The 24,964-nt window shown below is 44.8% G+C and overlaps 2 protein-coding genes and 1 long non-coding RNA gene across 6 annotated transcripts in view; 1 reads left to right on the top strand and 2 right to left on the bottom strand.

Moving 5' to 3' along the window:
- The window catches only part of KNTC1 (kinetochore associated 1), a 227,099-nt gene extending 213,925 nt beyond the window's left edge, over positions 1 to 13,174 (bottom strand). Inside the window, exons 1-2 of the mRNA XM_083151336.1 lie at positions 12,493 to 13,174; positions 9,663 to 9,811 (exon numbers count right to left, since the gene is read on the bottom strand). Coding sequence (XP_083007462.1) covers positions 9,663 to 9,794 — 132 coding nt within the window. The 5' untranslated portion in view covers positions 9,795 to 9,811; positions 12,493 to 13,174. The remainder of the gene's footprint in view (positions 1 to 9,662; positions 9,812 to 12,492) is intronic.
- RSRC2 (arginine and serine rich coiled-coil 2) overlaps positions 12,607 to 24,964 on the top strand; it is a 14,732-nt gene continuing 2,374 nt past the window's right edge. Inside the window, exons 1-8 of one of the 3 annotated variants that reach the window (XM_083151346.1) lie at positions 12,607 to 12,787; positions 14,528 to 14,681; positions 15,382 to 15,425; positions 18,497 to 18,678; positions 19,113 to 19,238; positions 19,334 to 19,459; positions 19,731 to 19,810; positions 23,116 to 23,348. In XM_083151346.1, coding sequence (XP_083007472.1) covers positions 12,782 to 12,787; positions 14,528 to 14,681; positions 15,382 to 15,425; positions 18,497 to 18,678; positions 19,113 to 19,238; positions 19,334 to 19,459; positions 19,731 to 19,810; positions 23,116 to 23,348 — 951 coding nt within the window. In that variant the 5' untranslated portion in view covers positions 12,607 to 12,781. Of the gene's footprint in view, positions 12,788 to 14,527; positions 14,682 to 15,381; positions 15,426 to 15,977; positions 16,056 to 18,474; positions 18,679 to 19,112; positions 19,239 to 19,333; positions 19,460 to 19,730; positions 19,811 to 23,115; positions 23,370 to 24,964 lie in introns of those variants that run through there. The other 2 variants (XM_083151345.1, XM_083151347.1) reach the window with 2 other exon arrangements.
- LOC146011229 (uncharacterized) overlaps positions 17,135 to 24,964 on the bottom strand; it is a 25,947-nt gene continuing 18,117 nt past the window's right edge. For both annotated transcript variants that reach the window (XR_014444918.1, XR_014444919.1), the window contains 2 exons: positions 19,030 to 19,329; positions 17,135 to 18,877 (listed from right to left, as the gene is read on the bottom strand). This is a non-coding gene — a long non-coding RNA (uncharacterized LOC146011229). The remainder of the gene's footprint in view (positions 18,878 to 19,029; positions 19,330 to 24,964) is intronic.

The following is a 24,964-nucleotide window of genomic DNA, read 5'->3' as shown; positions in this document are numbered from 1 at the left end:
TATGTGACTGTCTTGCAAACTCCTGACTTTAAAAAACAATTTGTGTTGCAGACGGATGCCTCTGGGACAGGATTAGGGGGCAGTCCTTTACCAAGAGGTATCTGGGGAGAAGTCTATTTTCTGCCGCAGTCATAAATTACTACCCAGAGAGCACAAGTACTCAACTGTAGAGCAGGAGTGCTTGGCAGTTATGTGGGCAGTGGAGTCCTTTAAGTATTACTTGATGGGATGGGGATTTTTGTTGGTCAGACAATTCACCCTTGCAATGGATGCACATGAACAAAGAGGTGAATGCTCCCGTGACCTGTTAGTTTTTGGCTTTGCAGCCATTTGAGGTGCGGCATCGTCCGAAAAACAGCACCTCAACACAGATGCCCTTTCCAGGTTTGTAGATCCCGATCCTCCAAGCAACCCTATGGTGAAGCTAGGGGACCAGGAAGAGGCCAAGGCGGCGAGCTCATCTGAAGATTTCAGCTGTGGCAGGAATAGCATTCTTTCACATGAGGGGAATGTGAAAGATCCAGTCCAGGATTTATAGCAGCAGCAGGGCTGGAGATCCAGTTCAGATTTTCCCAAGAGGTATTGTGAATCACTGTCTGCTAATTAACAACATCTGTTCCATCCTGGTATACTGTATTTTTGTCCCGAGCAGAGGGTCAGCATTCCCAATGCCTTTTAGCGGCTGGGCGATAGGCTGGGGAATGTGGGAATTACGTTAGGCTTTACAGTAGGGGTACACTCCAAAGATCCGTGTGTTGACGGCTAGAAACCCTGCCATGCTGTAACCTGTGAATTACCAAACTGTCAATCCTATATGCTGTCAATCTGCTACAAATAAAGAAACAGACTTACTTTTCTTATCTATTGTGTTATTCCTTGTCACGCTTTATACTCTGTCATCAGTTTTTCAGGAATGCATTTGGAAATGTTCCATTAAAGGGCAGTTTTTTATGACACAAATGCATGATGTCCACCTGAGTGGACGCATGTATAACTTTATTAGTTTTAGAATTTAAAAAACTATTAATGGACTAGTTGGATCTATCCGTGGATGGGCCGGGGGTCCGGGTCGGTGATTGGGCAAGTGCTGTTTTGTTTTATTATTTCATACTTTATTTTGTTTGTATTGAATCGAGTTATTCTTTTCTTTTACTCACATTTATTTCATGGTTTTAATTTTTATTTTATATTTTTACATAAGAGTCATATATTCAGGTTGGGTTTAATTGTGAACAACGCCTCCTACTCTTATATTGCTAAAATGGGAGATAACTCGTTAATCTATTCTTATAGTGTTGTTTGTTTACGAAAATGTTAGACAAGGTTTTTGACCCTCATCAGTATTGTGTATATCATAATCCATTGCTGGATGTATTATTCTTGCTTACTGAGACTCAATAAAAGATATTACGGGAAAAAACTATTTATTTTTTAAGAGGCCCTGAAGTTAATTATAATTCATGCAAGGATAGGTTAAAGTGTGAGTGAACCAGAATAAGGGCCACTGAGTGGCTAATTCTGTAAACTGAGCAGAACATAACTAAGCATTGTGATTTAGACATTTTTGGCAAAAAATGCAGCAAACACAGGGATTTTGTACTTACCGTAAATCCTTTTCTCCGAGTCCACAGGTGTCACTGGAGTTACACTGGGGAATAGAAGGCGACCACAGGGAGCATGGGCACTTTAAAATAATTAATCAGTGTGACCAACTCCTCCCCTTCTACTTCCCCTCCCAGGCAGTCATAAAGATCGTGCCCGAAAGGGAGCAGAAAGATATAACACACATCCGAGAGGAGGTTCATCACAACATAACATCATTCAATACGTTATAGTAGAAAAAGAATATATATATATGAAAAAACAAACACACACACAGAGTCAAACCAGACGAGACAGGTGTGTAATAACCATGTTTAAATAACCCTGACAAGGGAAAACTCCAGAGGTTACCCAATAGGAACCTAACACTGAACGTAACAGGTGGAGAACAGCGTTGAGGTGGGCGTCCAGTGACACCTGTGGACTCGGAGAAAAGGATTTACGGTAAGTACAAAATCCCTGTTTCTCCTTCATCCACTAGGTGTCACTGGAGTTACACTGGGGACGTCCCAGAGCTTTCAACCCGGGTGGGTGAGCGCTGAGATCCCCTTAAAACAGAGCGGCCAAACTGAGAAGCTGGTGCCGCAAAGGTATCAAACCTATAAAAGCGCACAAAGGTGTGCCGACCTGACCATGTCGCAGCACGACAGAGCTGTTGCAAGGAGACCCCACGGGCAGCCGCCCATGAAGGACCCACCGATCTGGTGGAGTGCGCACCTATGTTAGTAGGAGGCGTCTGAGCCTCAGCAAGGTATGCCTGACGAATAGTCAGACGGATCCATCTGGCCAGCGTTTGCTTTGAAGCTGGCCATCCACGACGCACTGGGTCGTAGGTAACAAACAAGACATCCGTCTTGCGAAGAGAGGCCGTGCGAGAGACATAAATCCGCAGGGCCCTCACCACATCCAAAGACCTATCCTCAGGTGAAGCCTCTGTGAATGCTGGAACCACTATGGGTTGGTTCACGTGGAACGCTGAGACCACCTTTGGAAGGAAAGAGAGACTGGTACGGAGCTCTGCTCTGTCCGGGTGAAACTGGAGGAACGGTGAGCGACAAGAAAGCGCCCCCAGTTCCGAAACGCGCCTGGCCGAGGCCAGAGCCAAAAGAAGAACCACCTTCCAAGTGAGATATCGAAGATCCACCTCTTCTAACGGCTCAAAAATCGATGACCTCAAATACCTGAGGACCAACTCTAGGTCCCAGGGAGCCGTAGGCGGACGAATAGGGGGCTGAAGCCTCAGCACCCCCTGGAAAAACGTGTGGACTTCCGGAATGAGAGCTATACGTTTCTGGAAAAAAACTGAAAGTGCTGAAACCTGCACCTTAAGTGTATTCAGTCTAAGTCCAGAGTTTAACCCCTCCTGTAAAAACAGGAGCAACCGAGCCTTCTTGAACAGAGAAGAGGACACCTCCTGCCCCTTTGCAGGTTTTCGGAGTTGAGCCACCACAGCAGAGACAGACGGGCTCGAGGAGACAGGGTCACCCGCTGCTGAAGATGCAGGTGGGACCCTGACCACTGGTGAAGGAGAGACAACTGGAATTGGCGCGAGTGGAAGCGGCCATATTGTACCGCCTCGAAGGAGGACACCATCTTCCCCAAGAGTCTGGTGCAAAGGTGCACCGTTACCTGTGGCCGTCGCAAGACCGACCTGACCAGGACCTGCAGGGACTGAACTTTGTCGGGCGGTAGAAAAACCTTCATCTGCTGGGTGTCCAGAATCATCCCCAAAAAGAGAAGACGTTGGGACGGCTGTAGCTGAGACTTTGCAAAGTTCAGAATCCACCCATGACTGATGAGAGTCTCCTGGGTGAGTCGTATGTTGGATAACAGGGCCTCCCTCGAACGATTCTTCAGAAGAAGATCGTCCAAGTAGGGGATGATGGTAATCCCCTGTGCCCTGAGGACCTCCATCATCACTGCCATCACCTTGGTGAAGACCCTGGGGGCCGATGAGAGACCGAACGGCAGGGCCTGGAACTGCCAGTGTTGTTCCTGTATAGCGAACCGGAGGAAGGCCTGGTGAGGAGGCCAGATGGGGATGTGCAGGTATGCGTCCCTGATATCCAAGGATACCAGGAACTCTCCCTGTTCCAGTCCCTGAATCACCGACTGCAGGGACTTCATCTTGAATTTGACCGCTTGTAGAAACGGGTTCAAATCCTTTAGATTTAGTATAGGCCTTACCGAGCCGTCCGGCTTCGGCACAAGGAACAGACTGGAGTAGTATCCCTGAGTACGCTGATCCTCGGGTACTGGTATCACAACTCCCGTTGTCCGCAGCTTGTTGATTGCTGACAACAGAAGTTGCGCCTTGTCTCCTGAGACTGGGAGACCGGTCTTGAAAAACCTGTTTGGAGGGACTAACCTGAAATGGATTTTGTAACCCTGGGTCACGAGATCCCTTACCCACGAGTCCTGACAAGACTGCAGCCAGATCTGACAGAAGGACAGCAGTCGGGCCCCGACTCTGGGATCCCCCAGATGGGACCGTGGACAGTCATGCGGCTGGCTTTGAGGACTTGGGCTCCTGGACAGCTGCCGAGGCGCCTCTGCCTCGTCCTCTGGAGCCTCTAGATGGAGCTCCGCCTCTGGAACGACCTCTGAATCTGGTCGTAGGCCGAAAGGACCGAAAGGAGGGCCTTTGAGGGGTCCTGCGTGTAGCTGGAGGAGCCGCTGAGGGAAGGAAGTGGGACTTACCCCCCGTTGCTTGGGAGATCCACTTGTCGAGCTCTGGCCCAAAAAGAACCTCCCCATTGAACGCCAGGGCCTCCACAGCACGCTTGGACTCTGCGTCAGCCTGCCATTGGCGTAACCAGAGAGCTCTGCGAGCTGATATAGATAAGGCCGAAACCCTGGCTGCAACCATGCAGACGTCAGAAGAGGCGTCTATTAGATAATTGGATGCCTCCTGGATCTGTTCAGCCAGCTGAACAATAGAAGCAGGGTCAGAGCCCTCACGGACCTCTGTTAGGATCTGAGAAGCCCATACCCCCATGGCTTTATTTACCCAGCACCCGACCTGGGCCGGACGCTGAATAATTCCAGCTGCTGAAAAAATGTTCTTAAGGGTTACCTCCAACTTACGGTCAGAAGTATCCTTAAGAGTGGTTGCACCCGGCACCGGGAGAACCGTCTTTTTGGACAGTCGTGAGACTGAAGAGTCCACTACTGGAGGAATCTCGACCCTCTTTCTACCCTCTGGTGGAAGAGGATAAGCAGCCAGAAACCTCTGAGGTACCTGGAATTTTTTATCAGGATGATTCCAAGCCTGCAAAATATGTTCATCCAACTCCTCCGCTGGGGGGGAAGGTGGGTGACTGCCTTTGTCTCTTTCCAAAGAAAGAAGGACGAGCAGGAATGTCTGTGTCATCTGACACCTTGCAGGCAATCTTTACCATATGTATAAGGTCCTCCAGACCTGGAGTGGCTGGGGCCGGCTCTTGCATAACTAACGCCTGAGCCTCAGGTTCCACATCATCATCATAATTATCTGGAAGGGCAAATTCGCCCTCCTCCAGATCAGGCATATCGTCATACTCCCCAGAATCCCCAGAGGGCTGTAATACCCTTTTCCTGAGTAAGGTAGGGGGATTTTGCCTAGAAGATGAAGCAATGGCGCCCTCTGCTGGTGTCAAGGCCTTTGTTAAGCTCTGCACAGCAGAAGTCAAGGAAGCCTGTTGAGTTCTGGAAGTTTCTCTGTCCTTTTGAGCTGCAGAGAGCTCGCAAGCTAAATGAGACATCACATCAGCTAATTGTGATGCCCAAACAGGGGTATGAACGGGGGACTCTGGAGCTGGGGGTAAAGCAGCGCATTTATCACATACAGAGTCTCCCTCCTTAGAAGGTGTAAATTTAACAGCACACTTCTTGCAAGTAACCCTCTTGGAGCTACCCCCTGCCATGGTTCAACAGAACACCCAGCAATCACCACACACTACCAGACTGATCACAGATAGTAGGTATAGGATAGGCAGCAATATATTATGCTGGAAGGGAGAGACAGTGAAAGTAAAAGAGCTGTCACAGAGCTTTGTACAGCGCTATGGCATATACCTAGGAGCGCTATAGCTCTAAGTTTGAGACACAGCCCAAACTGTCTCCACCTAGCTCTAATCCCCACTGTAACTCACAGACCGGATAGAGCGTTCAGCAGGACGGTCACCAGGGGACAGGAATCGCCCAACTGCAGTCAGGATAGATCTGCAGCGCAACTGTGGAGCCTCCAGCAGCGTGTTCAAACGGCGCCAAATGTCCAAGATGGCCGCCGCGACTTGCAGGAACGCTGGGGTATGCCAAGGCCTGCTGGGAAGTACCGCGCGGTAACTCCGCCCCCCGCCTGGCAGCTTCGTCACCCATAATGGCGCCAGGTTTAAAAAACCCTCTGCTGCACCGCCGTTTGTGTCCCTGACCTTCCTCTAATAGGAAGGCAGGGTAATACTCACAGTGCTGCGGCCATGCCGTCGGCGGTGGGGCTGGGGGAGGATCGGGTGCATGCTGCGTGAGAGCGGCGCCCGTTACAGCTCCAGAGACGGTGGTCTCTGTCAGCCAGGGAGCCGGGCGCAAACCCTTAAGCAGCAGCCGGCTCCCTCCGGCAGGCTCCCACGTCGCAGGCAGATAGTAGCAGCAACTATCTGCCTGTCCTCAAAGGCAAAACTTGCTGCTTTATGCCCTAATTATCAAAAAGCCCAGGAGATGAGCCAAATGTGACCTGCTCCCTTTTGGGCACGATCTAAGACTGCCTGGGAGGGGAAGTAGAAGGGGAGGAGTTGGTCACACTGATTAATTATTTTAAAGTGCCCATGCTCCCTGTGGTCGCCTTCTATTCCCCAGTGTAACTCCAGTGACACCTAGTGGATGAAGGAGAAATGTATGAGGACACATCTGTATTACAGCTTTGAACAAGTAATCTTATCACATGACCTCAACTATGGGGGAAAATAAAGGTATTACAGCTAGAATTTGAGTGGTCACATACTGTAGTTTACAGCTGCAATAGAGCAAACCGTAGGGGGACTGAGCTCTGTTTACCCACCCGCCCGAGTGCAATATTGCATACCACATGCGCCCAGCATCTAATATGGCTGCCGCACACCCGGATCATACAACAGCCATAATCTCCTTCTCAGGATACACAAACACAGGTTATATTCACCCTCTATGGGGGTCGTGGACACCCACAAGAGAGAATAGCCCCTGTGTGTTGGGATCCCCCCTGCCGGAGCACCGACAGTCGGGATCCCTATGTTGGGATACTGACTGTCGGGACCCCCACTGTCGGGCTGTCCTTTACTTTCAATCATATGACTACCAGTGCACTCACATAACTGCTTACTTTTTCTTGTGTATATTTCTATAAACGTCTATTTTTTGCACCTTGAGTTTCTTTTACCTATACATTGTGAATCTTATTTCAAAGTCAAAAGTTAAAAGGTCGACATGGGGTTTTTCTCAGTTTTTTTGAGCCAACATGTGCCGGCAGTCAGTATTTCATTCCCTACCATCCACTAGGGCAGTGGCCGCCAACCCGTCGCTCGCGAGCTACCGGTAGCTCACCTGAGCGAAACGGGTGGCTCGACCACTGCTGCCTGCCCTGTCCGCCCGCCCGCTGTTGCCGCTGGCTTGCGGCGCTATAGCCGCCGCCTTGCCCCGCTGTAGTCCTCCTTGTTACGGGGACCAGAGGAGACAGCAGGCGCTAGAAGTCATATTTGACCTCTAGCGTCTGACAGGGAGCACCGCGCTAAGCGCTCCCGGCACTTCCGGGTAACGCTGCAGCAGCGCAGCTCTGTGTTCCCAGTCATAGGCTAGAAGTCAAATATGACTTCTAGCATGGTGTGGGGCTGTTGGGGGAAGAATTGCCAGCAGGGTGATGATGGAGCTGAGCTCCGAACGCACCAGCAATGACTAATTTATTATGCCCATGTGAAGACGGGCATAGTGGAGGGGGCAAGCAGTGACCCCCTTGTCAATGAGCATTAACCCCTGGCAACAAAAATGAACCCCTGACAGCAAGCAGGTAATTTACATTTTTTTATTAGAAGCCTTACTGTGGGACATTGTGTGCAATATGTGTAATGGGCATCATTTGTGTGGCACATGTTTAATGAGCATCAAGGTGTGGAGCATATGTATAAAGGAGCTTCACATTGTGGGTCATAGGCATAATCGGCATCACGGTGTGTGGCATATGTATAATGGTGCATCACGGTGTGTGGCATATGAATAATGGAGTATCACGGTGTGGCATATGTATAATGGAGCATCACGGTGTGTGGCATATGTATAATGGACATCACGGTGTGTGGCATATGTATAATGGAGCATCATGGTGTGTGGCATATGTATAATGGAGTATCACGGTGTGGCATATGTATAATGGAGCATCACGGTGTGTGGCATATGTATAATTGAGTATCACGGTGTGGCATATGTATAATGGTGCATCACGGTGTGGGGCATTTGTATAACGGAGTATCACGTTGTTGGGCATATGTATAATGGGCATCGTGTGTGTGTGTGGAAAAAATGGGGGATGTAGCCTCGCAGGAGTTCCACGGTAGTAGCTGAACCTTCTAATTTTTGGCGCGTGCCTTTGGCACGCGCAGATGACTCTTCTCCTCTGCCTCCAGTGTTGGGAGGTATGTTTTGGGGCATTGCAGTGTGTGGCATAATGTGTCAGTGGCATTACAGTTTGTGGCATTATGTGTGAAGGGCATTTTTTGGGATATTATGCAGATTTTTTAATTTTTTTTACTTTAGTAGCTCTTCGGGCGGTGTATTTTGTCGCGAGTAGCTCCCGACCCAAAAAAGGTTGGAGACCACTGCACTAGGGCATAGTGGGAGAATAAAATAGTGCGCCAAGCGCAGCGTTGCACCGTGCCCGAAGCATGGTGAGCGACACGGTGCACTGGAAACTGTGTCCATGTTGACTGTGTCAAACAGTGAAAAACCCCACATCGACCTTTTATCTGTCGATCTAGACATTGTCGACCTAATTCTTGTATTGACCTGTCGACGTAGACCCATGTCGACCTAATGCTTTTTGGCCAAACGATCCCAAACCCTTTGAGAAAGGGTGAAACATGTCAGAGACGTTTAATGTGAGGGCCATTACTGGTGTTGACTGACATCTTTGAGATACATTTTTCATCGGAATCCATAGTGCTGGAACTGGTTGCTGACTGCTGTGACCATTAAGATCATCACTTGAGCTTTATTAGTGAGCTTCACTGTGCTGAGGGATTGACGGCAGCATATTTGACACATCGCAAGTTTCCACCGACACCCCTGGAGGTGGGAACTCCAGGACGTCATAATCAGAGTGGGCTCACATAGCAGCTGTCCACTTTCACCTGCCACAGTCCACCTCCAGTCACAGCAGCATACCGCTTTCTCGGCAGGAAGCCGCTGAGTATTCTGTGAGGCGGAGAAACGCGTAGAGGAGTGCAGGGCTACAATCAGCAGCTGTACAACTGGAACTGGTGGTGACTCTTGGATAAGGCCGCATACTTTTGGACTGCACCAGCGGTCGGAGTGTTCCACCGGGATCTGGAGGCTGAGACCCATACCCACTGCTGAAATTACTATAAGTATACTTACAACTGAATTGCAACTGACACCATGTGCACATAGGTGGGAATTACCCTATTGGAACTATTCAACTAACCTACTAATCTTCTAAAAGCTTACTGCTTGGAGTTCAATTTGCATGCATGCAATAACCATTAATAGGGAAGTTATAGGGGATTTAACATGGCAATTGATTTTTTAACCAGTTGATAGCTGCTGATTTTTATGATTCATTTTATGTGTATATTTTATCTTTATTAAATAAGTATAACTATTATACACAAGTGCTGTTTCTATTTGTGTGTTTTCTTCTGTATAAATTGTTAAGGGGTTTGGTAATCCCCCTTGTTTGAAACAGCAGCAGTGCCGAACATTACAATCTGCGCTCAGAAACTGCTCTGCAACAATTCAATTGTAATAGCGCAGAATTTTTCAAACTTTCTTTACCCCATCACCTTTTCGTTTGAGAGGCGTGCAAGAGGAAGGCTTACTTTTTCAGTTGAGGAGATTTTAAGTAGAGTGTCCACTTGGTATAAGGCTGTCCCACTTTCCTGCCGTGAATCAATGTTCAAACGGCAACTGCCAGTATCATCATTTGCTAAAAGTTCAATATCATTCCACATGTTGATCGACTGTTGACCTGTAAAGTTATAAATACCATTTATTCATATATAATAGGCCTTATATGTGCAAACATAAATTCTATGGGTCAAACATACATTCATGTAGCCTATTATTAGCTGTGTGGGGAGGAAAGCGCATCGGGGGTCTCTCATTCTTCTCACTGCCCACCCCGCACACAATGTAAAGCTGACAGCCGGGCAGAGAGCGCCGGGCTGCTCGGCTGTATAATGAATGCAGGTCCGCCGCTATTTTGAATGCTCCCGCTGGACCGCGAGCCAATGGGAGCTTGCGATCCGGCTACCAATCAGGAGCCGGCAATGGTAGCTCCTGAATGGCTGCCGGATCGCAAGCTCCCATGGTAGCTCTCCCCCTTGGCAACGCGCAATTCACCTCCCCCTTGGCAACGAGCAATTCACCTCCCCCTTGGTAACGAGCATGAAACCCACTTGGCATCGAGCACGTAACCCCTGGCATCAAGCACGTAACCCCTGGCAATGAGAATGTAGGTAAGCAGCACTTAAGTGACTTAATATGCAATGGGCATCACGGTGTGTGGCATATATTTAATGGGCATCACGGTGTGTGGCATATATTTAATGGGCATCACAGTGTGTGGCATATGTATAATGGGCATTACAGTGTGGGTCAAATGTGTAATGGGCATCAGTGTGGGGCAGATGTGTAATGGGCATCACAGTGTGGGGCATATGTGTAATGGGCATCACGATGTGTGGCATATGCGTAATGGGCATCACGGTGTGTGGCATATGCGTAATGGGCATCACGGTGTGTGGCATATGCGTAATGGGCATTATGGTGTGTAGCATATGTATAATGAACCACAGTCACTGCATCTGGGGGGGCACTTCAAAAAAATCTCGCTCAGGGTGCTAGTAGGAATCGAGCACCATGGGGGCATACCTGGCACCGTGGGAGCATATGTGTACCTGGCACTATGGGAGCGTACCCATTTCTGGCACTGTGGGGACATGCCTGGCACCGTGTGAGCATATGTGTATCTGGCACTATTGGGGGCATATGCATATCTGGCAATGCACTATTGGGGGCATATGTGTATCGCACCACCATTTTCATTGGACACACCCATTTTTTTTGCACACACACAGTACCGCAAGAGTATTTATTTAGAATGGCACCACAATCTGGGGGGCATTGTTTGTGGCACTGCTGGTGGCATGTGTATATATGGCACAGCATCTATTCAGAGAGGCTGGGGGCATGGCCAGCAGCTCTCAGAGTGCTGGCCATGCCCCCATAGTGGGAAAAAAATGGGGGATGTGGCCACGCAGGAGTACCATGATAGTAGGTCATGCCCCTAATTTCGGGCATGTGCAGATATCCCTTCTCCTCTTCCTCCAGTATTGAGAGGTATGTATGCAGCATATTAGACATTGCAGTGTGTGGCATATTGTGTCTGGGGCATTGCGTTGTGTGGCATATGTGTAAAGGGAATTTTTTTATTATTATGCAGATTTCTTTCTTTTTTATACATTTTAGTAGCTCTTCAGGCAGTTCATTTTATCTTGAGTAGTTTACGCCCCCACAAAGGTTGGAGACCACTGACATAACACAATATGATGCAAGGAAACTTAAAGAACATGTCATATTCACCACACCATTTATCATGGACTCGCTACCATTAGGCTCACAAGGGGGGTGCTGGTCACACCCAGGTGTCAAATTAAATATGTAACTTTACATGCCAGCACTCAGCCCCTGTCACAACAGCATACAGGGTGCCACCTCCATTTCCAGAACCTCGTGATGACAAAAACAGAGGTCATTGTGAGATTAAGCTAAATCTGTGTGTGTGTTTAGTGTGGACGAGGCTTTGTCTAGTATGGATCTGGGCTATGATGTGAATTTCATTTGTATAGAGGTAGTTTTGTGTGGATATAATTATATCTGCGAGGGTGAATATAGGCCATTATTCTTGTTGACTCGCAAGGATGAAAATTCGCACCCTTGCGCATCCACCAGAACCCACCCTATAAATGACAGGCCGCCCGCCCCCCCCATTCGCACGCCATGCACGGCCTGCGAATGGATGTTTTACATAAACATCCCTTCGCAGGCTAGGGGGAACTCCCTCATCTTTCGATGGTCGCGGACCATATAAAGAGGTGTTGCCTTCATGCATACCTTATATAAAGTGACTCTCGGGTCACTTATATATGCGTGCACAGTCAGGAGGAACTGGGCGGGCAGCGGACATCCGATCATGTCAGCTGCCCGCCCCCAGTACCCACATCACCCGGCAATTTCAATGGGAATGCCCAGCGTTTTCACAGAAATGCCCATGAAAAACTGGGCGTTCTGATGGGTGAGTACCCCGGCCTGCCACCCCAAGCCCCCTCCCCGCAATGTTGAGTGCATTGGTTGCCATGGGCAACTTTCCCACTCTTATCACTGCTTCATACATTTAAACCAAACTGCAATGGAATTTGTGCAAATCACACTTATCTACATTTGCACAACAGCAAGGTGCTCAGTGTCCTCTACTAGCCACTGTGAGAGATCACTACATGGGTAGCTGCGGGTAACACATGTAGCAAGTCATATCACACATATGAGAGTCACCAGCAACAGCTGCTGCAGCTGCTGCTGCCGCCGCTTTTCCGTGCTTATGCTGCGCACACTGCCTCCATCATCCCCAGTCCTTTTCCTCCTACTCACCCCATCCACAGTGCGCTAACCCACAGCAGACACTTCGCGTCGCACTTGAATTTGGCGGGACGGGATCAGTCAGTGACGTCTGTCGTCACCATGGATGTCTCCTGACGTCACGTTGTTTTCCCGGCATGCGCTTCAGCCACTTTCTTTGTGTCTCCTCATACGGGTATCTGAGCCCCGCCCGTCTTGCTAGTTGTTGTCGGTTGTTGCTGATTCCCGTGAGCGTTACTCGGGGCCTGTGGTGTACAGCCAGTCGGAGAGTCAGGCCGGACGCGTCGTCCTCGCCGCGGAGATGGCGGTAAGTACATAGAGGCAGAGAAAAAGACGGCACCAGCGGCCGTCTTTGGTGTGGAAAAAATGGCGACGCGTCCGCTCCATGACCGCCGCGGCCTGTGTACGCCCGTGTGTCTCGCGGCCAGGGGGTGTGTGTGTGCTCCGCATTGCTACTCTTCCGGTGTCCTGCAGCCCATCGGCTCTAACCCGGGATACCGCAGCTTCTAACGTGTGAGCGCGGCCTATGTACACACCCGTGAGGCCTGTGCCCCGTCCTGGCAGCAGCGGTATACCAGGGGGCGGGCTCCAGCGCTGATGCACTGTAAAGGACTCTATGTAATCACGTTACACCGCTAGCCAGGGCTGAGCGTACACCGTGCCGGTAGTCCCCGTGATACAAGTGCGTCCAATGTGTTTACAATAGAGGACCTATGAATGTACATGTTTGGCACTTAAGAGTTTTTGGATACGATTAAACTTGTACAATAAAATGGCCGACCCGATCATTTTAAATAACTCTTCCAAATCCAACTGGAGCAGCAGCAGCTCCGGTAGCTGCAGAGCACTGGATGTTCTAGGTGTAGCCACGGCACGTGTCCTTGGAAATTGAATATCGCTTAAGAACAAACTTCTGAGATGTCTTTATCGTGGTCCAGTAGTTTTTAGGATGACCACATGGGACTGTTGCGGTACAAAACTGGTTGTCTATGAATATCCATTTTTAAGGGCCTATTTACACTTGGATATTTGCACCTGTGTTCAGGGAATATCATCAAATATTAAGGTGCTCGACTATCATATATTTGCGGTTGTTAGCTGCAAATACTATGTATCCCCCTAATGTAGAAGGTACAACAGCAGGAATCTCTGATCCCTCCTGCCCTACTTGCAGCCACATACCCTTAGGTTTCTAAATGTGCGTACACACAGGCAAAAAATCGCTTGCAATATGGTCGCTGAGTGACCATATTGCCAGCGATTGGAGTGTGCACCGGCGATAAATCGCTGGGTGCACGCTTCCGTTTTTAGCCCCCTTATGATCGCTGCCTGCGACCAGCTGATTCCCTCTGCTGCTCCCTCGGCAGTGGCCATCTCTGGTCCCTGATGAAAAGGAGACACTGAGCAATATATTGCTCAGCAATATCGGGTCCCAGGGCTACTGTCATTCTGAGATGGCAGTATGGTCAGCGCTAACTGCGTGTGGGGAGACGCACGGCACCCGGTGAAGCAGATCACAGGGAAGGGCTTTTTTTGGAGCTCCAGCAATAGGATTGCAAATTGCAATTTGATCCTGTGGCAAATGCGCCCCTTAATCTGTTTACTATAAGTATCTGTATCAAATGGCTTGAAAACGTTAAACAATTGTAGTCATTTGCTGGACCAAGAAGACAGAATAGCTACAGTGATCAGTATATAAATAAAATGCAGACCAAGCAATTGACAAAGGCAAGACCTCTGCTCAGGTTATTAAATAGGAAATTGGAACATATCTGCACACATTAAAAACACTTCCCAAGAATGGATGCAAAACTTCCATACAATTAATGCAAATGTCTTATGATGTTATGTGTTTGTGTGATCATTACAGTACAACCTTGCATGGTCGTATTAAAAAAAGGGTATAGGTACACATAAAGTTCTCAATTTATGTCATTTCCTTTTAAAACTCAATAAAAAATTTATTTCCAAAAAAAAAAGTATAGGATAATGAGGGAGTATTGTATTTGACAATAAAATTGTTTTATTTATTTTTCTCCACATCTAGTCTAGTGATCCAGAGCGAGATGGAGGCTCTCCTGAGAGTTTGTCGCCAACCCTAGAAAAGAGAATGGAACAAAGTGACCCTTCAAAGTCCCCTAGGACTTATAAGCATTATTCAAGATCCCGTTCACGGTCAAGGGAGCATAAACGGAAGGCTGGTATGGTGGTTTTGCTTTTTATCTTTTATAATCGTTATCTTCAAATCTGTTTTCTTTGAAAGAAAAAAAAAAGTGAATATATATATATCTCTATATCTCATACATTTACAATATTCGTTTTTATAGTGCCCATACACTTGTGCGATGGCATGTGATATCGCGCTGCAAATTCCCTTGAATCTCCCCATGCATCTCTAGTGCTTTTTTGTTGGGCATTTGATGTGCATATAATCATGCAATAAATCACATGCCCCTTGCGACCTGACTTTGGGTGATGGAATGGGGGCTGGGTTAAAGAAACTGGCAGATCGCATTGCAATAAATCGCGTGTTTGGAAACCACATGTGATGCAATAAATATTATGTGCAGCACATAATACCTTGAGATGCAAGATTCAACCAACTTGCCCGTTGCATCGCGTCGGGTGACACATGCGATTGGTGTGCGATTTATCGAAATCGCACGATTGTACTCGATCTCACAAATGTATGGGCACCATTAAACTGTCCTCTGGACCCCCAAAAGCTGGTTTACTAATACTGACCCATTTTAAAAGATCCGCAGATGGAGGTAATTATTCTGCTTGTAATTTCTGGAGTAGGCCTGGAAAACCTGACCTGATTGGGGTCCTGAGAACCAAGTTTTAGATCATGTGATCTAGAGTTTGTAACTTACTATGTGCTTATTTATACTTCCACAGATACTGATGGAAAGAAACACAGGAGCAGGAGCAGAAGCAAAGAGGTAATTAATATTTTGTAGTGTAACATAACTATATGTTTTTGAGTGTTATAGGAATTATTTTACTAAATGGTAAGTACGTGGCTATGATGTATCAAGTTTGCTTGACCCTTCACCATATTGTATATGGTGCACTTTTATTATTCACAATGCTATTAATGCATTCACAGCTTGAGCAGTATCTAAATTTTAATTTTGAACTGTGTGCTGTTGGTGGAACATGCTGTCTGTAAGCAGCAGATGAATGAGTAATACTTTTTTATCTTCATCTGAAATCTAGAAAACATTTTGCCTTTTCTTCACTTTTGAGAAAAAGGCTAACAAACCAGGCAAGGACACTTGCTTATAGTTGGGTTTCACGCTCACTACATTTATTTTTTTATTTTTATATTACCCTATTTAAAAATCTATACATATTCTGGACAATTCTACAAGGATGATACTGCAAGCTGGAATAATAGAAAATATTTGATCGCTTGTAATAGGAAGCGTTTATATAAAATGATGATTGTGCTTCGACCACATGATAACATTTCTATAATAAATCATACTCAGCGTGCTAAAGCACGAAGAGACTGAACTGAAGACGCTGCAGACTCAGATAGCAAAATAATATGCCTACTCCATGATAAGGTAACTATCAGTCATTCAACCTACTACTTGCCTTATAAAATAACTCAAGTGAACTGTTGAAAGGGAAACTCCACATTTAGACAACATCTTCTAGGCAGATATGTATCTTTCTCCTGGACATAACCGATTTGTGCAAATATCTGCATTTCTGTTGTGTCCAAGGACAATGAATGTAAACAAATCTTACTGGTCGATGACCTTGCCTGAAGGGGGGAGTTTCCCTTTTAGAACACACTTCCAGAAAGGTCTATTCTGTATTCCAATTGCACTGGTATTTATGTATAGAATATGTAAAGATCTTATATTGGTTACACGTAAAGAGGAAGTATCACTTTATTATCTTCAAATGTATTTTTGTATCGGACAATGCCAAACTATGTGGTATTCCAGAGATTTTACTTTAACCAAAAATTACATGTTATATATATCTCATTTTATTATTAGTTTCTCCTCCATGGTTACGTGGTTTTTTTTTTGTCCTTGGGAAAGACTTCACACATTTTTAATTTATTTATTTATTTGTAATACATATTCAAAATCTCTAGAATATCCATTCAAGTATTCTGAATATTTACATTGTAGAACTGGAACTACCCATTTACATGAATACAGTTATTGCATACGTTATTAATAGCATTAACCTAAAATTAATCTTTGCATTTATTTCAAATAGTTTTCCACTTTTGCAAATTCTCTTAAGTATTCTGTCACGTGGCAAATATGGCTTTGTACTGCCACTGTTTCCTGAAATGAAGAACTGACCAGCTATTATGTTTTCACACACCAACTGCTGTCTAGAGCTATGGCTGCGTTTGTAGCAATATATGCAAATTGCAAAAAATCCAGCACTTAGGGGCTGCCTTCCATTTCAGAGAGGTATTTTTTTTTTTTTTTTTAAATGTGAAAAATGAACTGGTTAACAAGGGGTTGTTCGAAGTGGATGACTGAAGTAACTGCAAAGCCAAGAGCCTCCATTTCCACTGAGAAGGGGAGGAAAAAGTAATCTGATATATTTTCAGCAAAATGTCTTGAATCAACAATATATTGGTATGAAGTGATACTTCCCCTTTACTCTCCTAATTACTGACCATTTATTTAGAAGAAGAAAAATCCTAAAAACTTGAATAATCCTAGCCGTCAAGTTTTTTTATTTTTTTTTTTTTTTTTTTATGGGAAAAATGTAACTATATTATGATGAAATTGATTACCTTTGTTCTGCGTCTAAGTATTTTTCTTCTTTATGTACATGTAAATTAGACATCCGTTTACATATAAAGGTTTTTCTCATGAAATCCCTTTTTTATTCACCTTACAATTCTACATTATTTTATTTACAATTCGAACATAAAACTCCTGAGTGTGCATTTTTTAAATAGTTTTAGAACTAAGTCATAATATACTATTGCTACGGAAGAATGATTTAACTTGCGTTAGGTTTATAGAGTCTGTAAAACTTCAGAAGATGCAGCGAATGTTCTCCTGTCTCTACTTATTATTGTGATTTGAGCTGCACATCGAGAGCTTTAGTTCGGTAGTATGGTTTCCTATCCAATAGCACAGTGCTGGAATAAAGTGAATGATTTTTGTGTTTTTATTATATATTATTGTCTTGAACACACAGTAAAAGACAAGTAAAATACCACTAGCTTATAAATAAGAGCGGCTTCTGATATATACACTTACTCAAATTATTATCACAAATATGGATGGAAAAACGTATTTCTTAGCTTTTTAGTTCATAAGTTATTATACAAATTTGATTTGTGGAGGGTTCTTTGCATGCCAGACATAAGAGCATCAGTCACATGCTGGAGGACAAATCTATCTACATTATCCTTTACTTAGCATTAGTCCCTGCCTCATGATTGAGCTGTCTAATCTCGTTATTATACCCACAAGGGTCAACTTTTTTAGTAGCCCGTTGACAAGCTGGCAAGTTTGGGGCTTTTGGAATGGTTATGCATGTAACCCATAGCTCCAGTATTGCTAGGCAGTGATGCTAATAACTGCATTGTTGAATACAATGTTCATTTATAAAGTGAAATTCAATCACTGAGTGAAATGGTCCGATCTGCAGACCAATGGCTTTTGGATATTTAAACTAGCTTCTTCCTGATCATTCCTAAAGCAGTTAGGTAGTAACACTTTGTTTTAGGATCATTAAATGTAAAAATTATTAATTTAAGTTTCTTAAATCTGTACTTGTGCAGTGTCCGAGTGTCTATGGACCCCAATGTCTTTGCCTATGGCATATGTACATTTTATTTCTTAATACCAGACAAACTAAGTAGGTGCCACTTATAAGTTCCACATTTTGAAACCTTAGTTTGTTTACTAAGGTTACAAAAGTTACAGCACAACATATGTCAATCATTTGACACTCATACTAACTCTCTTTGTTGCACTATTTTCCTGAAAGAACCAACTTCTTCTTAAAACAGGCAAGAAGACACGAGTCCAAAGACAAATCGAAGAAACACCATTTGTATGATACTGACAAAGATCATTCTGATAAAGTGAGAGAGAGACTTAATTCATCAGAAAATGGTGAGGAAAGACATCGGCGGAAAGAACGGAAGTCTTCTAGAGGGAGGAGTCATTCCAGGTCTCGGTCACGTGAAAGGTAAGTTGTGTGGGTTTTGTTTTTCTGTCATCTTGCAAAATTGTACTATTTTATAGCTATTCAATTTCGCGTGACAATGTGTATAGATGTGCATGTATAAAGTAATAAAGGGGTGTGCCTCCTGGGGAAGTAACGAAGAGCAGTCCTCTGAGGATTTGGTTGTAAACTGAGATTGTGTTCCTGTTTGCTCCAGATGTGCCTATGAAGTAAACAAAGTTAGAATAAATCAAAATTTTCTCTAGAGAGTGAGTTAATGTCATGTTAAATAGAACAAGACTAACCTCTTGAAAAGCAAAGTAAGTTTTTTAAGGTTGTTTTTAAATTTACGCTAAGCCTAATTTCATGTCTTACCTGATGATGACATCACTAAACTGTAGAAAATATTGGTTCACGCTCCCCAAAAGTTCTAGTTTAAGGGTTGTCCAATGTTACAGACGTCATCGTAGTAAAAGTCGCGACAAGAAAAAGTCCCGCTCCAGGAGCAGAGAGAGAAAAAGGCGTCCCCGTTCTCGTTCCAGATCCAGACACCGGCATAGGAGCAAGAGCAGAAGCAGGAGTCGGTAGGAACCATGATTCATTAAATTTCCACCTTTTCATAGTTACGCACTTTATCTTAAGCATTTTCAATGATCTCCTCAATGACTGTTCTTTCTAGTGAAAAAAAAAAGAGAATTGAAAAACCCAGAAGGCACAGTAGGAGCCCGAGTCGGACACCACCAAGTCCTCCAGCTTTTCGGGGGAGAAATACCGCTATGGATGCACAAGAGGCTTTGGCTAGAAGGTAAAAGTTTCTACTCACGCGCAATTTATGTTTTACAACTTCTTGTTTAAGTGTTTGTGCACCAAAGGTTTATTTCTTTCATGCCCTGGTAAACACTGAGACAGTTGGAGCCAAAGAAAATTCATAGGCTATGTTCTGCTTCTGCAGGAAATTATTGGTAGTGTAATGTAATAATTCAGTAATATTTTTCTGTTTGCCAACTTTATTTTCTTCCTTTCTGAATAATTTGAAGTTGGCAAATTATAACACAGACGGCTATCTTGTGTTTAAGGTTGGAAAGAGCAAAAAAGTTGCAGGAGCAACGTGAAAAAGAAATGGTTGAAAAGCAGAAGCAGCAAGAAATAGTGGCAGGTAAGGTGAAATTTGGTTGCCCGGTTGATTTGAAATTTAATTTGTTTTAGAATATATCTATCTATCTATCTATCTCTATATATATATATATATCTCTATATCTCTATATATATATATATATATATCTCTATATATATATATATATATATATCTCTATATATATATATATATATATCTATATCGAGCTTTAGTGACCCATTTATCTAGCAATATTTGCAGCTATATCCCTGAAAACAGGCCCCCCAGCAGACCTGTTTTCAGCCAATAACAAATGGGTCTGGAAAATTCTCATATTCCATGTTATCATCCGGTAACGGGTCACTGCACTGTAAAAATGGGCAAAGTAAGATAACCTAATATTACATGTGATACTAGGTTACAGGTTTAAGTATCCCGCCAATACCTACTGCCACCCACATCTGCATCTCCCATACCTTTCAATCAGGGATACTATGCTGCCAATATGTAGAGTGCAAAGCATTCTCGATATTGGTCCACTCAGCTACTGCAGTCTGCAGATATCTGTAGCCTATGGGCTACATATTGGGGATGTAGTCCCAGCAGGGTTCCCCGGAAAACCCTTCACCAGAAGTGGCCGCTGTGTGGTCTTGCTGTCTGCATTTGTGCAGCACCACTGGCAATTTTCAAAGTGAATGGCAAGGACGCACTTCTTTCGGGGCCCTTATCCTTGTGGGTGCTGATTTTGCAGCAGTTAATGTGAACGCATATTGCAGTACAATCGTGGGCGGTAAGATTGTGCCCAGATCACATGGATCATGTGAGAAAACATTTGTTTCCCATCAGTCTGTCTGCTGAAGGTGCTGATGTCATGTGATGTCAGCCACCCTTCCCCAGGCAGGCATAAGCCTGCCCACGTTCAAAAGGGAACGGCCGTTTTCATGGGAACACCCATAAAAAGCTAATTGTTCACATGGTCCAGCCCCGTTCATGCCCCTGATCCTATTCTGTGCGAATCATCATGGCCACTGGGCGCACTTTACTGCTGGCTGAATTCCCTTAAAAGCACTTGCATCTCCATAGGGCTGTGAGCAATTTTAAGCGAATTTGGCCCAGCGACGGGTGCAAGATCTGCATAATTCGGGTGCTGTTTTTAGCGTTTAAACGCCCCAGGACACAATATTCCCTGAAAATCTCGACCTGGGTATCCCAATCCCCATCTTCATTTGAAAGCAGTACCATCTCCCATCCACGTTTGAATCAGAATCAGAACTGCGCACTATTCAAATCTACACCACTGTAAGAGACTGACCATTTTCATTACGGTATCATTTATGCCACAGGTCTTCAACCTGTGGCCCTCCAGATGTTGTGGAAATACATGTCCCAGCATGCCTTGACAGTTTTGGCACGCTCTTATAGGAAAAAATGTGGCAATGCATGTTGGAACATGTAGTTTCACAACATCTGGAGGGCCACAGGTTGAAGACCCATGATTTATGCCTTTCTATTTGTATATTTAATTTTATGTCTTTTAATCATGCTTTATAAGTTTGATCACGTTAGTAAATAAATATTATTTTTAATATCCCATGGAATTTAATTTCTCAGCGAAAGTTCTAGAAGAATTAGCAGCGAGTAGTGTCCTTAAGACTTAGAAGTGACCCAGATCATTCACAGTTTTAGTCAGTGCTGTCTCTGGAGTGTTGGTAAAGAAATCCTGACTGAAGCGGGTCCAATAAATTATGCGAGTTAAAGTGTGTGAGGCGAAAGTAGGCAAGTCTTTCAAGTAGTTTGGAGGTGCATGGAAGCTGTGAGATGGGACGGTAGTTTGAGCGGGAGCTTGGATCAGAATTGGATTAATAACTGCGTGTTTGAACAATAAAGGAAATATACCAGGAAAGAGAGAGAGAGGGGTTAAGGTTGGGATGAGGACAGGAGATCTACTTTATTTGTGAGGATATAGGGTCAAGCACAGGGGTAGTAGAGTGGGAGGAAGAGAAAAGTGAAGATACTTCATCTTCATTCATGGGATCAAATGAAGTCAATGCTTCAGAGGGCTCAGGTAGGGAATTGAGACGATCAGCGACTGAGTCGGAACATACCAATTAATCTCGGATCTTGTCAATTTTATTCGTGAAGTAGGAAGCAAGATCTTGTGCATGGATAGAGGCTAGTGGCTTGGGCGAGGGAGGGTTGAGAATTGATTTAAATGTATTAAAAAGACGGTCCAGAAGTGAGTTGTTCTTCAGCTGGCGAGCTGTTAGGGGGCAGATGGCCCCTTCATGGGCAAGCATTCAGGGCAGTTGTCTAATTTCAATCAGGGTGGCACCAAGAGATGTGCCTTCATGAGGGAGGTAACTCACATTCTCAGTTGCACTATACACTGTTTACATCCTGGAAGTCCATAATTGAAATGGAGACTTCCACAGCAGACAGAATGTGTACTCAAATGTTCTTCACTCAAGATGCTAGTTGATTGCTGGGGTTGGCCTTACATTGACCTTTTGGCTTCCTGACACAACTGCAAGTTACTTTGGTACAGCTCCTGCACAAGAAACCCAGACACATTCTTAGTAGACTCACTGGCAGTGACATGATCGTTCCCACCTTTTTCCTTCCGATCGCTCTCCTTCCACTGGTCCTTCGCATGTTGTTGCAGCAGGGGGGTTAAGGTCACTTTCATCATTCTGAATTGGCCAAATTTGGTCTGATATGCAGAGCTTTAAGCCTGCCCTATACATTGCATCTCTGTGGCACCTGCCCCTACCATATCCGCTAACCCAAGGCCCATGTTTTCACACCAACCGTCTTGCTTTGATGGTGTGGCTTTTGAGATATTTGTCTGAAAGGCTAGAAGATTATCGGATCCTGTTATCCAAATGATGTTCTCAGACAGGACCCGTTCGTCAGCAAGGATGTGGAAAACCTCTTTCCAGTAGTGTTCAACTCAACTTGTTGATCCCCCTTATCTATAGGCTTTCCACAGTTTTGGCCCCCTTACAGAATTAATTTGACTCCAGACTTCGCCTGGATTTCTGGCAGGTGTCTGCTCTTTCAGTATTGTTTCAACACTGCATACCGTACACACCTGCAATCAAGTGCTTCATGTCCATAAGGGTTTCTTGGTTATGGCACTCTTTGCTACAGTTGCTGTGTGCATGTCTGGGTTTTTTCTTCTCTCGCCACTTCTAATTCCTTGGGGCTTGTTTAGGCTAACTGGTCTCTGGGTATACAGACGGGGAGGTGGAGCCAGTGCTGTATTTAATATCAAATTAAATATGCTGTGGATGTATTGGAAACAATGCTTTGGTTGTTATGTAATGGTTGGCTTTTGTTTTTCTCAGTTGCTGCAGGCGGTGGCGGATCTGTGATTAATGTTGCCGCCTTGTTGGCATCAGGGACGCAAGTGACTCCTCAAATTGCAATGGCTGCACAGATGGCTGCTTTACAGGCCAAGGCATTAGCAGAGACCGGCATATCTGTTCCAAGTTATTATAATCCGGCAGCTGTAAACCCAATGCGGTTTGCCGAGCAAGAAAAGAAACGGAAGATGCTTTGGCAAGGGAAGAAGGAAGGGGTAAGAAAGGGCTCTTCTAATGTAAGTAGTTTAGGGTGTTTCATTTATCATTTCATAATAATTTGACTGTATGTCTGTATTTACATGTACATTGTCTGGTATTGTTGGTTTGTCTGATATCATGGGTTTAAAAAAACCATCATAAGGCACATACACACTATAAGATAATCTTTCCAATCTGGACATTTTTGGGATCAAATTACAATTGACATTTGCTCCTAAACTTAGAAAAACAAAAATGGACATTCAGACAAAGTTAAATTAATTTAGGCAGATGACTGTTTGGGAGCAAATGGTTGATTGCAATTTGTTCCTAGACATTTCCAGATTTTTGATTCCAACCAGCAAGGTTGAATAGATAAGCTTACAGTATAGTGTGTATGGGCCTTTTAAAGTTTTATATGACGATTAAAAATGCATTATATTGTGTAACAACTCATTGCTTTTTAGAAATATGCAATACCTTATGATGCTCAATGATTAATTGGTACTTGTTTCCTAGCACGGCACCAGCGATTTTAATTGCATTGATCGGGACCAAAAAAATTGCGTGCATCGCATGCAACGTGATTTTTACATTGGAATCAATGTAAAATGGTCCCTGACCTTTTCATACCCCCACTATCCACGTCGGCGTGGAGTTGATTTATAAAGTGTGGCGAGCCACCGAGCCCGAAGTGTGGCGAGCGCACGCGCATTACTTCACAGGTATCACGCGTCCACTCGCTATGCTCGCCACACTTTATAAAATCAACTCCACGCCGACGTGGATAGTGGTGGTATGAAAAGGTCGGAGGATGCGTATTGCTGCGCTCGTCACGCTATGGGTTGGCGTTAATAGTGGGGTGGCGTTAACAATGGGGGGCCATTTCACATACAAATTACCCATAAGGGTTGGTATACAATAAAAAATCGGGTCCATTTAACATTGTTCCCTATGTAAAATCGCGTTGATCATGTCGATCGCATCGCATGCCATTATAATGGCATGCGATGGACGCGATCAACACGATTTTACCGTTGCCGGCAATAATGGCTCAAATGACAGAAAATCGCATACCTTAAGTTACCTTACCTTAACTTAAGGTATGCGATTAACCACGACGGGCGCCGTGCTAGGAAACAAGTACCGATTAATTTGATAACTGAACTACTACCCTTTTCTATTCTCTACAGAAAATATGCCAACAGTCTAAGGGGTCGATCCTTTTAGCGCCGAATGGTGCGAGGTGACGTTTAAACGCTGAAAACGGCACCACAATTAAGCTGATTTCGCACCTTACACAGGGCCGAATTCGCTTAAAATTGCTTGCAGCCGTATAGAGTTGCAAGCACTTTAAAAAATGTAGTCCTCCATAAAAAGTGCGCCCAGTACCTTGATGATTCACTCATGCAAATCATCCGCACCTAATAGGATTGACCCCCGTAAAGCTCATACACACTAGGTGTATTTGATCTGATAGCTGTTTTGTTGTTTTGAGCTGCTTTCAGCTCAAAAGCCACCCAGTGTATACGAGCCAGCAGTGAGCACTGATGCGCGCTCCCACATCATCGCTGGCCATCGTCGCTCATCTGCTGGTATCACCAGCATTGGACTGTAGCAATGACTATCATTT

Source organism: Crinia signifera, chromosome 1 (genome assembly GCF_055691185.1).
Source record: "Crinia signifera chromosome 1, ASM5569118v1, whole genome shotgun sequence".
Classification (NCBI taxonomy): domain Eukaryota; kingdom Metazoa; phylum Chordata; class Amphibia; order Anura; family Myobatrachidae; genus Crinia; species Crinia signifera.
The sequence above is the reverse complement of the archived record's forward strand: the minus strand, read 5'-3'. Positions and strand labels throughout refer to the sequence as shown.